This window comes from Enhydra lutris, unplaced genomic scaffold (assembly GCF_002288905.1).
Source record: "Enhydra lutris kenyoni isolate GAN:26980312 unplaced genomic scaffold, ASM228890v2 scaffoldscaffold28, whole genome shotgun sequence".
Taxonomy (NCBI): domain Eukaryota; kingdom Metazoa; phylum Chordata; class Mammalia; order Carnivora; family Mustelidae; genus Enhydra; species Enhydra lutris.
The window spans coordinates 11,612,374-11,627,998 of NW_019154112.1; the positions used below are offsets into that span (position 1 = coordinate 11,612,374).

Here is a 15,625-nt window from a genome sequence, read left to right on the forward strand (position 1 = left end):
GTTCACATTTGAAAATCTTGCTTTGGTTGTATCTATTTTAAACATAAATAATACTTCTTCAAAATGAACTTAATTTCTATTCTGCAAAGATTACACCCATATCTGTATCAGTGAATGGCATTTATACCATAGAATAAGATTAGATTGCAGGGATTATTAAAAACAACAAATATAAAAATAGCCCACTTACCACAGCATTCAAGTAAGGATGATACCACTGAGAAAATTTTTATTTTTAAACAAATTAGTTGGAATTTCCTTAGAAAATAGTTTACATAGTATTATTAAAATGTAAAGAAAAGTTATTATTTTACTTACATGGTATCTCTAATAAGAAATGCACTTCCCAATTTGAAACAGGTTTTATCACCTTCACAAAATGCACGTCTCAGAGAAAAGCGCTCTCCTAGGTCAAAACCTATAAAATGTGACAAATGATTTAATCCAGTAATCTTGTTAAATTTAGGAAACCACAGAGATACTGATATCTGTAAATAGGACTTTTTGTTATTGTTGTTGTCCTTATCTATAGAATGATTTATTTCAAATAAAATCCTGTTGTTTGGGATCACCAAAATTACTTGATTTCATTTTTCTCCTTTTAGTATGTATACAAGAGGATGAAATATGTTTCAAAAGACTCAAATATTAATTTTCTTTGACCTAGCAATTATCCTAAGAAAATAATCAGAGCAGCTCATTGTAACATCTCTAATGTCTAAAGACAGAAATTAGTTAAGTAAAAAATACCACAACAATTCAACTGAAAGGTAAGCAGTCTTGTTTTTAAAAAAATCATGCCTTAGAAGAATATATATTGATGTGGGGAAATGCTTTGATTTCAACTTCATTATACATATTAATGATTATATATGTGTGTGTGAGAGAGGGAGGGAGGGGAAAGAAGACAGAGGAAGAAAGAGGAATGGTACACCAAAATGGGAATCATGGCTATCTTTGGGTAGTAAGATCTTTCTCATAAATTTCTTTTTCTTTTTTCAAAATTTCTACAATGGATACAACTTCTATAATTTTAAATAACTTTTTTTTTCCTCTAAGAGGCTGAGTTGTTCTTAGTTAATATAGTACTCTGCTCTTAACACTTTTTTCTACTCATTTATCTTCTTTATTTTTAATCACTCATATTGATGTTATCATCCTAAATTACAATGTCAAAGAGTCACTTGTGATTTAAAACACATATGGTGAGAATTTCACACAAAATACTTCTTTGCCAAGAATTATAATTATAATGCTTACCTGAAACTTCAAGTTTATCCTTGTTGTTCTGGGTAAACTGATGTCCTTCTGTTCTCAGTAAAGGACACTGTTTTTCTATTTAAAAAAAAATTGAAAATTGAAGATGTACACTTCATTTTTATTTGTTTTTCTTTTCAAATAAGTTTGAATTAGACAATACAATTAGAAACTTAAGATAAAATGAAAATAATAAACCATTTTACTAAAGTTCTATAGATTGAGGAAAGAATATTACCCACCTCAGAGTACGTTTGTGAGGATTACATATGGCTGGTATAGAGTCAACACTTGTGTTAGCTGTTATTACTATTATTATTATTATTATTACTATTAAAGCTACTATTGATCTAACTTTCTAATTGTTGCTATACATTTTTGACATTAGGAAATTATCTAGCTTCAACATCATTAAATTTTTATATTCAAAACATACTCTAATATTAAAACAAATGAACCAATATTATATTTGAACACAGATTTGATTCAGGTTTCCTTCCCAGGTGATACTGAACGTTAGATCGGAAGGGGACTGCTATGGACTGAATGTGTCCCTTTAAAATTCAAACGTTGAAGTTTTGATCCCCAATATGGTGGTATTTAGAGGTGGGGCCTTTGGGAAGTAATTAGGTTTGTATGAGGAGATAAAAGTGGAGCCTTCCTGATAGGATTGGTGTCCTTATAAGGGGATGGAGAAACAGGAACTCCTCCACTCCCTACCATATAAGGAAACTGGGAGGAGAGCCCTCACCAGAGGCTGGCTATGCTGGAACCCTGATCTCAAGCTTCCCAGCCTCCAGATCTGCATGAAATAAATGTTTGTTCTTTAAGCTATGCAACCTATGGTATTAGAACAGCCTGAACTGACTAAAGCAGCAATATACATGGAAGTTATCACAATAAAACTAAAAAGCAAAGACATCTGCCATACAAAAGTGGCATATAATTGTAAAAATTGGGTAAAAGCATTGAGAAAGTGTTAATTATGTGCTAGGGCACCCAATAATAATTAAAAAAAAAAAAAGATAAACTTAGTTTCCACTCATAGTGAGTGTACATACTCAACACTACCACAACATCTTAAAGAGTAATGAACATGCATGCATTAAGTTTTGGTTATTTGAGGTTTGTTTAAATCTAATTCAGGGTAGATTCTAAGAAGGTAATAGTTAATTCAGACAAAAATGTGGCCAATTTTTAGACTTTGCCAAGGTAACTGTATAACTGGACAGATATTCTTAAAAGTAACTATCAACTACTAGTTAATTAACTATTTTGGCATCACACAACCACAACCTTAACTCTCCAGGTCTAAAATTCATTTGTGTTTAATGATCTAAAAGTTTTCAATACAGAGGGGAGACAAACTGCTTAAAACTAAATGGATCTCTTGCTCTATGAAAAGTGGCAGGTACTGAATCCCAAGTTCAACGGCTCAGCTCATCAGCCCTTCATTTAACAAATGTATCATGAACTTCAGGGGTGGTGACAGGGTATCATCTAAATATATTTAACTACAAAAATAAATCAGATTCTAAATAGCACTGTCATTTAATCAGATTTAAAAGTTGCAATACATGTATGTGAAATTGTAGTACTGAATAATTGTTGTTACTTAGCTACTTTGGAAACTCCTATCTCAGAGGTCTTAAGGGGAATGTGGGTCCAAAATGATAGTAAAGTTAGATATTCTTTAAACATTACCAATTTCTTTTTAATCCAAAAGCATAGTCATTTTTCTAAAAACCAAGCGTCTCATCAAGAAAATTGAAAACTTGAAGAACTGAAAATTAAAGAACTTTGTCAAGGGAGATTAAGTCCTAAATAAGTGAAGGGATAGGAGGGAGGAGTCAAGATGGCGGAGAAGTAGCAGGCTGAGACTACTTCAGGTAGCAGGAGATCAGCTAGATAGCTTATCTAAAGATTGCAAACACCTACAAATACAACGGGAGATCGAAGAGAAGAAGAACAGCAATTCTAGAAACAGAAAATCAACCACTTTCTGAAAGGTAGGACTGGCAGAGAAGTGAATCCAAAGCAACGGGAAGATAGACCATGGGGGAAGGGGCCGGCTCCCGGCAAGCGGTGGAGCAACGGAGCACAAAATCAGGACTTTTAAAAGTCTGTTCCGGGACGCCTGGGTGGCTCAGTTGGTTGGACGACTGCCTTTGGCTCAGGTCATGATCCCGGAGTTCTGGGATCGAGTCCCGCATCGGGCTCCCAGCTCCATGGGGAGTCTGCTTCTCCCTCTGACCTTCTCCTTGCTCATGCTCTCTCTCGCTGTCTCTCTCTCAAATAAATAAATAAAATCTTTAAAAAAAAAAAAAAAGTCTGTTCCGCTGAGGGACATCGCTCCAGAGGCTTAACCGGGGTGAAGCCCACGCAGGGTCAGCGTGGCCTCAGGTCCCGCAGGGTCACAGAAGGATCGGGGGTGTCTGAGTGTCGCAGAGCTTACAGGTATTAGAACGGGGAAGCTGGCTACAGAGACAGAGCCGAGGAGTGAGCTCTAAGCTCGGGGTTACCTTGAACCGGTCGCAGGCTCGGTCAGCTCGGAGCGCGGCCAGAGGCCAGGGTGACGGGAGTAATTGGGCGCTGTTCTCTGAGGGCGCACTGAGGAGTGGAGCCCCGGGCTCTCGGATCCTCCGGGCCGGAGACCGGGAGGCCGCCATCTTCATTCCCCTCCTCCAGAACTCTATGGAAAGCGCTCAGGGAACAAAAGCTCCCGAAAGCAAACCCGAGCGGATTACTCAGCCAGGCCCCTGGTAAGGGCGGTGCAACTCCACCTGGGGCAAAGACACTTGAGAATCACTACAACAGGCCCCTCCCCCAGAAGATCAACAAGAAACCCAGCCAGGACCAAGTTCACCTACCAAGGACTGCAGTTTCAATACCAAGGAGAGCAGCGGAATTCCAGAGGAGGAGAAAGCAAAGCACGGCTTTCTCCCCATGATTCTTTAGCCTTGCAGTTAATTTAATTTTTTTTCTTTTCAATTTTTTTTCTCTTCTTCTGCTAAATTTTTTTAACTTTTACCCTTTTCTTTTTTAACGTTTTTTAACTAGTTTATCTAATATATATATATATATTTTTTTCCTTTTTATATTTTTTCTTTATTGGTTTTCTTTTTTAAATTGTTTCTTTTTTTTTTTTTTTCTTTCTGAACCCTTTTATCCCCTTTCTCCACCCTCACGATTTGGGATCTCTTCTGATTTGGCTAAAGCATATTTTCCTGGGGTTGTTGCCACCCTTTTAGTGCTTTACTTGCTCCTTCATCTACTCTTATCTGGACAAAATGACAAGGCGGAAAAATTCACCACAAAAAAAAGAACAAGAGGCAGTACCAAAGGCTAGGGACCTAATCAATACAGACATAGGTAATATGTCGGATCTAGAGTTCAGAATGACGATTCTCAAGGTTCTAGCCGGGCTCGAAAAAGGCATGGAAGATATTAGAGAAACCCTCTCTGGAGATATAAAAGCCCTTTCTGGAGAAATAAAAGAACTAAAATCTAACCAAGTTGAAATCAAAAAAGCTATTAATGAGGTGCAATCAAAAATGGAGGCTCTCACTGCTAGGATAAATGAGGCAGAAGAAAGAATTAGCGATATAGAAGACCGAATGACAGAGAATAAAGAAGCTGAGCAAAAGAGGGACAAACAGCTACTGGACCATGAGGGGAGAATTCGAGAGATAAGTGACACCATAAGACGAAAAAACATTAGAATAATTGGGATTCCAGAAGAAGAAGAAAGAGAGAGGGGAGCAGAAGGTATATTGGAGAGAATTATTGGAGAGAATTTCCCCAATATGGCAAAGGGAACAAGCATCAAAATCCAGGAGGTTCAGAGAACCCCCCTCAAAATCAATAAGAATAGGTCCACACCCCGTCACCTAATAGTAAAATTTACCAGTCTTAGTGACAAAGAGAAGATCCTGAAAGCAGCCCGGGAAAAGAAGTCTGTAACATACAATGGTAAAAATATTAGATTGGCAGCAGACTTATCCACAGAGACCTGGCAGGCCAGAAAGAGCTGGCATGATATATTCAGAGTACTAAACGAGAAAAACATGCAGCCAAGAATACTATATCCAGCTAGGCTATCATTGAAAATAGAAGGAGAGATTAAAAGCTTCCAGGACAAACAAAAACCGAAAGAATTTGCAAACACCAAACCAGCTCTACAGGAAATATTGAAAGGGGTCCTCTAAGCAAAGAGAGACCCTAAAAGTAGTAGATCAGAAAGAAACAGAGACAATATACAATAACAGTCACCTTACAGGCAATACAATGGCATAAATTCATATCTCTCAATACTTACCCTGAATGTTAATGGGCTAAATGTCCCAATCAAAGACACAGGGTATCAGAATGGATAAAAAAACAAAATCCATCTATATGTTGCCTACAAGAAACTCATTTTAAACCCAAAGACACCTCCAGATTTAAAGTGAGGGGGTGGAAAAGAATTTACCATGCTAATGGACATCAGAAGAAAGCAGGAGTGGCAATCCTTATTTCAGATCAATTAGATTTTAAGCCAAAGACTATAGTAAGAGATGAGGAAGGACACTATATCATACTCAAAGGAACTGTCCAACAAGAAGATCTAACAATTTTAAATATCTATGCCCCTAACGTGGGAGCAGCCAACTATATAAACCAATTAATAACAAACTCAAAGAAACACATCAACAATAATACAATAATAGTAGGGGGCTTTAACACTCCCCTCACTGAAATGGACAGATCATCCAAGCAAAAGATCAACAAGGAAATCAAGGCCTTAAATGACACACTGGACCAGATGGACATCACAGATATATTCAGAACATTTCATCCCAAAGCAACAGAATACACATTCTCCTCTAGTGCACATGGAACATTCTCCAGAATAGATCACATCCTGGGTCCTAAATCAGGTCTCAACCGGTATCAAAAGATTGGAATCATTCCCTGCATATTTTCAGACCACAATGCTCTGAAGCTAGAACTCAATCACAAGAGGAAATTTGGAAAGAACCCAAATACATGGAGACTAAACAGCATCCTTCTAAAGAATGAATGGGTCAACCAGGAAATTAAAGAAGAATTGAAAAAATTCATGGAAACAAATGATAATGAAAACACAATGGTTCAGAATCTGTGGGACACAACAAAGGCAGTCCTGAGAGGAAAATATAGAGAGGTACAAGCCTTTCTCAAGAAACAAGAAAGGTCTCAGGTACACAACCTAACCCTACACCTAAAGGAGCTGGAGAAAGAACAAGAAAGAAACCCTAAACCCAGCAGGAGAAGAGAAATCATAAAGATCAGAGCAGAAATCAATGAAATAGAAACCAAAAAAAACAATAGAACAAATCAACGAAACTAGGAGCTGGTTCTTTGAAAGAATTAATAAGATCGATAAACCCCTGGCCAGACTTATCAAAAAGAAAAGAGAAAGGACCCAAATCAATAAAATGATGAATGAAAGAGGAGAGATCACAACGAACACCAAAGAAATACAGACAATTATAAGAACATACTATGAGCAACTCTACGCCAACAAATTTGACAATCTGGAAGAAATGGATGCATTCCTAGAGACATATAAACTACCACAACTGAACCAGGAAGAACTAGAAAGCCTGAACAGACCCATAACCAGTAAGGAGATTGAAACAGTCATCAAAAATCTCCAAACAAACAAAAGCCCAGGGCCAGACAGCTTCCCGGGGGAATTCTACCAAACATTTAAAGAACTAATTCCTATTCTCCTGAAACTGTTCCAAAAAATAGAAATAGAAGGAAAACTTCCAAACTCATTTTATGAGGCCAGCATCACCTTGATCCCAAAACCAGACAAGGATCCCATCAAAAAAGAGAACTACAGACCAATATCCTTGATGAACACAGATGCAAAAATTCTCACCAAAATACTAGCCAATAGGATTCAACAGTACATTAAAAGGATTATCAGCACGACCAAGTGGGATTTATTCCAGGGCTGCAAGGTTGGTTCAACATCCGCAAATCAATCAATGTGATACAACACATTAATAAAAGAAAGAACAAGAACCATATGATACTCTCCATAGATGCTGAAAAAGCATTTGACAAAGTACAGCAACCCTTCCTGATCAAAACTCTTCAAAGTGTAGGGATAGAGGGCACATACCTCAGTATTATCAAAGCCATCTATGAAAAACCCACCGCAAATATCATTCTCAATGGAGAAAAACTGAAAGCTTTTCCGCTAAGGTCGGGAACACGGCAGGGATGTCCGTTATCACCACTGCTATTCAACATAGTACTAGAAGTCCTAGCCTCAGCAATCAGACAACAAAAGGAAATTAAAGGCATCCAAATCGGCAAAGAAGAAGTCAAACTATCACTCTTCGCAGATGATATGATACTATATGTGGAAAACCCAAAAGACTCCACTCCAAAACTGCTAGAACTTGTACAGGAATTCAGTAAAGTGTCAGGATATAAAATCAATGCACAGAAATCAGTTGCATTTCTCTACACCAACAACAAGACAGAAGAAAGAGAAATTAAGGAGTCCATCCCATTTACAATTGCACCCAAAACTATAAGATACCTAGGAATAAATCTAACCAAAGAGACTAAGAATCTATACACAGAAAACTATAAAGTACTCATGAAAGAAATTGAGGAAGACACAAAGAAATGGAAAAATGTTCCATGCTCCTGGATTGGAAGAATAAATATTGTGAAAATGTCTATGCTACCTAAAGCAATCTACACATTTAATGCAATTCCTATCAAAGTACCCTCCATTTTTTTCAAAGAAATGGAACAAATAATCCTAAAATTTATATGGAACCAGAAAAGACCTTGAATAGCCAAAGGAATATTGAAAAAGAAAGCCAAAGTTGGTGGCATCACAATTCCGGACTTCAAGCTCTATTACAAAGCTGTCATCATCAAGACAGCATGGTACTGGCACAAAAACAGACACATAGATCAATGGAACAGAATAGAGAGCCCAGAAGTAGACCCTCAACTCTATGGTCAACTCATCTTCGACAAAGCAGGAAAGAATGTCCAATGGAAAAAAGACAGCCTCTTCAATAAATGGTGTTGGGAAAATTGGACAGCCACATGCAGAAAAATGAAATTGGATCATTTCCTTACACCACACACGAAAATAGACTCAAAATGGATCAAGGACCTCAATGTGAGAAAGGAATCCATCAAAATCCTTGAGGAGAACACAGGCAGCAACCTCTTCCACCTCAGCCACAGCAACATCTTCCTAGGAACATCGCCAAAGGCAAGGGAAGCAAGGGCAAAAATGAACTATTGGGATTTTATCAAGATCAAAAGCTTTTGCACAGCAAAGGAAACAGTTAACAAAACCAAAAGACAACTGACAGAATGGGAGAAGATATTTGCAAATGACACATCAGATAAAGGGCTAGTGTCCAAAATCTATAAAGAACTTAGCAAACTCAACACCCAAAGAACAAATAATCCAATCAAGAAATGGGCAGAAGACATGAACAGACATTTCTGCAAAGAAGACATCCAGATGGCCAACAGACACATGAAAAAGTGCTCCATATCACTCGGCATCAGGGAAATACAAATCAAAACCACAATGAGATATCACCTCACACCAGTCAGAATGGCTAAAATTAACAAGTCAGGAAATGACAGATGCTGGCGAGGATGCGGAGAAAGGGGAACCCTCCTACACTGTTGGTGGGAATGCAAGCTGGTGCAACCACTCTGGAAAACAGCATGGAGGTTCCTCAAAATGTTGAAAATAGAACTACCCTATTACCCAGCAATTGCACTGCTGGGTATTTACCCTAAAGATACAAACATAATGATCCGAAGGGGCACCTGCACCCGAATGTTTATAGCAGCAATGTGTACAATAGCCAAACTATGGAAAGAACCTAGATGTCCATCAACAGACGAATGGATAAAGAAGATGTGGTATACATACACAATGGAATACTATGCAGCCATCAAAAGAAATGAAATCTTTCCATTTGCGACGACGTGGATGGAACTAGAGGGTATCATGCTTAGCGAAATAAGTCAATCGGAGAAAGACAACTATCATATGATCTCCCTGATATGAGGGAGAGGAGATGCAACATGGGGGGTTAAGGGGGTAGGAGAAGAGTAAATGAAACAAGATGGGATTGGGAGAGAGACAAACCATAAATGACTCTTAATCTCACAAAACAAACAGGGTTGATGGGGGTAGGGGGGTTGGGGGGGTGGGGTTATGGACGTTGGGGAGTGTATGTGCTATGGTGAGTGCTGTGAAGTGTGTAAACCTGGCGATTCACAGACCTGTAGCCCTGGGGATAAAAATATATGTTTATAAAAAATAAACGAAAAAAAAAGAAAAAAAAAATAAGTGAAGGGATAAACCAAATATTTACACTGGAAAACTCAACTGACTTAAGATGTCAGTTCTCACTTTTATCTCTAGATTCAGTACGATCCCAATTAAAAATCCCAACAGGAGGGCATATGGTGTGTGTCTATGTGTGAGAGAGAGAAACTGACAAGCTGATTTTCAAATTTATATGGAACTCCAAGAAAACTAGAAGAGTTGAGGCAAAAATGAAGAACAAGCTGGAGAACTTAAACTATCAGATACCAGAAATGTTTATAACGTGGGATTGGTGCACATCTAAAGAGGTCAGTGGAACAGCGTAAAGAGTCCAAAAACAGACCTGTGTACATGTTGCTTCTCTTCTTTGCCAAAAAGGAACCATTGTAATTCAGTGGGAAAAGGATGGTCTTTCTAGTAAATGTTTCTGGGTGAACTGCATCTCCACATAGGAAAACACTGAACTTTGACTCTTAGCTCACACCATGCGGAGAAAGACATTAGTGATGATATCAGACCTAACTAAGAAAGGTAAAACAATAAAGGACTACAGAAAAACAGAAGATGTTCATGAACCTGAGGAAGCAAAGGTTTCTTAAAGGGATACAGAAAGCACAGATTACAAAAGACTGATAAACTGGACTTCATTAAAATTAAAATACTTATAAATCAAAGGACAACATTAAAAGAGTGAAAAGGAGCCCTAGATCCTATAGAACCATAGAGACATAGATTGTATCATACAATACAGACTATTGTAATTCATATATCTGATCACGTATCATATCCAGAATATACAAAGAACTCTCACAAATCACTAAGAAAAATCTTGAAAATTCTATTTTGAAAATGCACAAAAATTTAAGCACTTCACAAAAGTCAAGATCCAAATTGGCGACCTGCACATGAAAAGGTGCTCAACATCATTAATAATCAGGAAAATGCAAATTCTGAGCCACAATGAGATACTGCTAAATGACTAAAACAAAAAACTGACAGCACCATGACTCGAACCCATGACTGTGAGATCAAGACCTGAGATGAGACCAAGAGTCGGATGCTTAACTTAATGAGCCACCTAGGTACCCCCATCACTCTTCTTTTCTAACAGGCATTGAGGAAAATTGTTTTCCTTATTGTAGTGACAAAACCGATAACATAACCTTTGCTTCATGATTAGAGTTGGGAAGGTGAAGAGTAGTAATTTACCACACATGCAGAACTTGTTTGTTTTCTTTTCACTAACAGAGCAAAGAAGAAGCTTTAGGTGTTTCACATTTTTTTTTTTAAAAAGCTAAAACAGACTCTGTTAGGCTGAGGAGGAAGCAGGCCTTTTTATTTTATTGTTACTGGTTGCCCAAAGACCTCCCATATATTTCATACTTGGATAACACCTCTGATAAAAGATTATAGAGTATCCTGGGTGAGGAGAAAAACACTGGTTAAAAAATATAGGTAAAGATCATCAGACCAAAATATAACAAAAATAATATGGAAAAGTGACCAAACAAGGTAAAAAAGAAGTGAGAACACAGCTATTTTACAAAAAAGTCACAAAAGGTCACAAAATCTTCACAGCTTCTCGTGAGTTTGTTGTTGTTTTTGTTGTTGTTGTTATTGTTTTAATACAAAGCTGTTCCTCCAAAGAATACCTGTTAGGAGCTATAATTTTTTTTTTAATAATTGGGAAACTTTCCTCCACTTTAAAAATTTAGGAGTAACAAAGTGTATTTGCCAGTTACATGGTACCATATTGAACATGAGGAATTCTTAAAAACACAAAATAAAAGTTCTATATAATAGCATACTTTCTACGCTGAGTTTAAGAGTGCAGTGTGTGTCAATTAATTAAAGCCAAATTTCAGAATAACAGTTTTTCCTTGTAACTTACAAAAAACTAATTTTACAATGTATATGCTCATGGTCTAGGGCCTAAGTTTATAATTAATTCCATCTAGATGTTTTACCATAAGAAAAAGATGTTTTCTAACCTGATGTTTTACCATAAGAAAAAGAAATGGCATTCTATCATCTATTCTTTTACCAAGTCTGGCTTTTTGTTTTGGTTCGGGTTTTTGTTTTCTGTTTTTTAGATGGGGGAGGGGGAGAGATCTTCAAGCAAGCTCCACACCCAGCACAGAGCCCGAGGAGGGACTCCATCTCACAACCCTAAGATTGTGACCTGAGCAAAATCAAAGAGTCACAGAGTTTAACCTACTCAGCCACCCAGGAGCCCCTGGATTGGGAGACGGATTTGCTGCCTTTCCTTACCCTGGTTTTCTGTTTTTATTACTTTTGATGGTAACTCAGTACTTTGGCCATAGACCAGATTTAGGAAAGTAGAACAAAAAGAACCTTTAATTTTTCTATATATAAACTTCTATCATAGCGGAAAGTTTTAAGAAACTGAATAAAACAAGTTTTAAGATCTACATAATGTATATTTTTAATTCTCTTCCCCACCCTCTTTTGATAACTGAGCTGAAACTGCCACATTCAAATTGTTTACCTACAATATGAAAATGTATAAATATGCCTTAACTCAAATCTCAATAGTAAAACTGATAAGATTAAGAAATAACTGAATTCTTAATAGCTTCAAGATTTTAAAATTCAAGGCATATTGAATCTTTCCATATTACTCTTAAATTCTGCCCCAACTGAAACAATATCCCAAGTATAATTAAGCATTCCATAGAGCTAAAATAAAGCAATTAAAAGGCTCAATTTATCCTTCGTATATTTAGGTTTAACAGTAGACTGCTGACAACTTCACAGACTCCAGAGTTGAAACCCTAGCCTCTCCCTCAGATTTGTTATATCTTATTTTTAGATGTAATCACTTCCCTCCGGTAAATGGTTAGTGACCACACGCGCAGGTCTGCACATGAGGAAACTAAAAAGGGAACTTTGCACTTGTGAATCAGAGACACAAGACACAATGAGAGCCCCCTGTCAGGCCATGCCCAGCATGTCATATTCTTCAATAATCCCCGTGACAGTGCTGTGCTGACATTTTCAATTAATGCAAATGATACCTGAAGTTAAGCAATTTCCATGGCATGTTCAGGATGTGTTGCTTCAGGAACACATTCTCTCAAACAGCCTGATAAAAAATCAATGCTTCATTTTTGTCTGTATTAATTTCCCTCAGTGCTTCATGTTATGTGAATCTTGTTAGAGTTCAGATTAACTCTGAATTCATACTTCTTAGGAAAATCTTTCAGAAAGATCAATTTGGTATAGTTAATTGGACCAGAATATATGTATTTCAGGAGTCATAATACATAATACATACAGTATAACCTGATTAAAGAGTTGAGATACCAAAGCTGAAAAAGCAGAACATTCTGGGGAATCCCCAAATGGGGAAGTTTCAGTCACACAAGATAATTAAGTTCTGGATATCTGCTGTGCAACATTGCGCCTATAGTCAACAATATTGAGTTACACACTTAGATATTTCTTAAGTGTTAAGTGTTCCTACCACAACTTTTTAAGAAAGAGATACTAGATCCAAAAATAACAAAAAAGAAAAGAAAAGAAAATGAAATAAAGGGAATATGGTAGCATAAGATGCAAGACAAAGAAAAGGAAAAAAAGAAGAAAAAAATGTCAATTAATATTCCAAGTCAGACACATTGCATTAGATTCACCTGGGGAGCTTGTTAAAAATGTAAATTGCTGAATCCCACCCCAGCCAGTCCTGCATAATGGCAGCCTCAGAGTGGGATTTAGAAATCAATACCCCAGATGATTTTTGCTCAAACTAAAATTATAAATACATTTATTGTAGATCCTTCAAATCATTAGGAAGAACATTTATTATGCACTAGTATGTCCCTAAAAACTATGTCCTGCTTAACCAGAGACTCATTTTCCTTTCTAACCAAAGAAGTCCTATCCCCTCCGTTTCAGTTGCAAATCGCATTACCTACTAGTGTTCTTAAAAGGAAGAGACATAAAGAAATTAAAAGTAGCAACATTATCAGAACGAACCCTCCTTGTCCTATGGACTTCCTTTTGTCTGAATCACTTCTGATTTATTTCTCACTGAAGAAGGAAAGTGTTTCCCCCCCAAAAAAATATGACAGCCTCAGGATATCATTGATACAGTGGTAGAATATTCAAACTTTCATGCAGATTATTAGGAAGTGCACCTCCTGCCAAACTAATATAAAAGTCTTACATAACGTGGAGAGACTAAGACTTGTTATATATTATAACAAACTAATATAAAAGACTTACATAACGCGGAGAGACTAAGACTTGTTATATAAGAGACTGTTCTGATTCTATATGTGCTTCAAACTCAAAAGTCTCTACCAGGCTGTGTTTACACATGTTTAGCAAAATGTATCAAAGGTATATTCAAAAGAGTAAACACAGTAAGACTCAGTTTCAGAATACATCATCATATGTGACCATCGTCAGAATTCATCTTATGTGATCCTTTGCATAGGAGAGCTGAAGTCTCTCTTTGCTTAGCAAATGGCTTCTCCAATGCGTCTAGTTCAACTTACAAGTACATCTAGATCAGTAATTTACAACTCAGAGTTGCAGAAGGGTTTTCCAAATTAGCCACATAATCATTTTTAAAAATCAGAGGTGAGAGTAAATGTTTTAAACTGCCTTCAAGCCACTTAGAAACATTTGTGAAGTTCATAATTTAACAACTGCAATTAAATATCTATTTAGTTCAAGAAGTGCTCTAACAACTGTTAATCTTTTGTTCATTTCATCTGAGATACTATGAAACTTACATAAAATTAAACTACGTTTCTTTTTATATCCCCTATTCTGTTTTTCCCTTTTCCCTAATTAAGATTAGGCATGTTCCTGGTTAAACCTAATTAGTGATAGACTTATGTATTTCTAATTTGAATAACTTATAACAAAGGGTAAAAGGAGAAAAATACATACAAAGAAGCATGCACATACATTTATATTTGTAAACATCAATGAGAGAAAAGAAAGTCTATTTAGCCTAATATGCATATGGGAAAATGAGGTAGTTTTAGAGATTCTCAATGTGCAACATAAAAGGTCAATGGGGAAAAATAATGAATTCTTTATTTTGTACTAGTAGATTTCATCTATGGCCTCCTCACCCCCAACAATGTATTTTAATGATTTTAAAAATAACGACAGGCTATAAATAACATTTGGTGACTGGACAAAAGAGGTGACCTGGATACCTGACTTGTCCCTGACCGTCACGGAAATGGAAGCAGGAAGCAGAAGCATTACCACCCAGAGCCAAATTTTCCAAGAGCCAGCATGCTTCATTGTGCCTCGAAACCATGTGAACCAGTGGCCACAGATCTGCAACAAAACAAAATATTGGAACTGAGCTTCTTGTATATAGCTCCTCTCATCATGATCTCTAGAAAACCCTCATCACCAAAAAGCACACAATAGATTTTTGCAATATATATAATTATATAATTAGATATATGGTTATAGATGTGATGATACATAATAACACAATATAGGCCTTAATATGTATGAAAAAGCTCCAAAAAATATTTTTTTTTTTTTTTAGATTTTTTTTATTTATTTATTTGACAGACAGAGATCACAAGTAGGCAGAGAGGCGGGCAGAGAGAGAGAGGAAGGGAAGCAGGCTCCCTGCTGAGCAGAGAGCCCGACGCGGGGCTCGATCCCAGGATCCTGGGATCATGACCTGAGCCGAAGGCAGCGGCTTTAACCCACTGAGCCACCCAGGCGCCCCCAAAAAATATTTTTTGATTAGGTCCTAATTATCAATGTCCACAAAGCCTCTTCTACCTTAAATTTTCTCTTCTCTATTCTTTAAGTGTGTTTTTTTTTAAGCTATACCACTTAAAATGGCTTGAGTGTGTATATATATATTTCTAAATCCTGGTAAAACATACCTAATATAAAATCTATGATCTTCTTAAGTGGCATTAAGTTCCTTCATATTATTGTGTGATCACCACCACCATCCATAACTTTTCATCTTGCAAAACTGAGACTCTATAA

The 15,625-nt window shown here is 36.9% G+C and overlaps 1 protein-coding gene across 1 annotated transcript in view; it reads right to left on the reverse strand.

The window, feature by feature from the left end:
* The window catches only part of LOC111152319 (collagen type XIX alpha 1 chain), a 306,943-nt gene extending 292,020 nt beyond the window's left edge, over positions 1 to 14,923 (reverse strand). Inside the window, exons 1-3 of the mRNA XM_022510811.1 lie at positions 14,818 to 14,923; positions 1,261 to 1,335; positions 319 to 418 (exon numbers count right to left, since the gene is read on the reverse strand). Coding sequence (XP_022366519.1) covers positions 319 to 418; positions 1,261 to 1,335; positions 14,818 to 14,908 — 266 coding nt within the window. The 5' untranslated portion in view covers positions 14,909 to 14,923. The remainder of the gene's footprint in view (positions 1 to 318; positions 419 to 1,260; positions 1,336 to 14,817) is intronic.
* Positions 14,924 to 15,625: the final 702 nt, after the last annotated feature.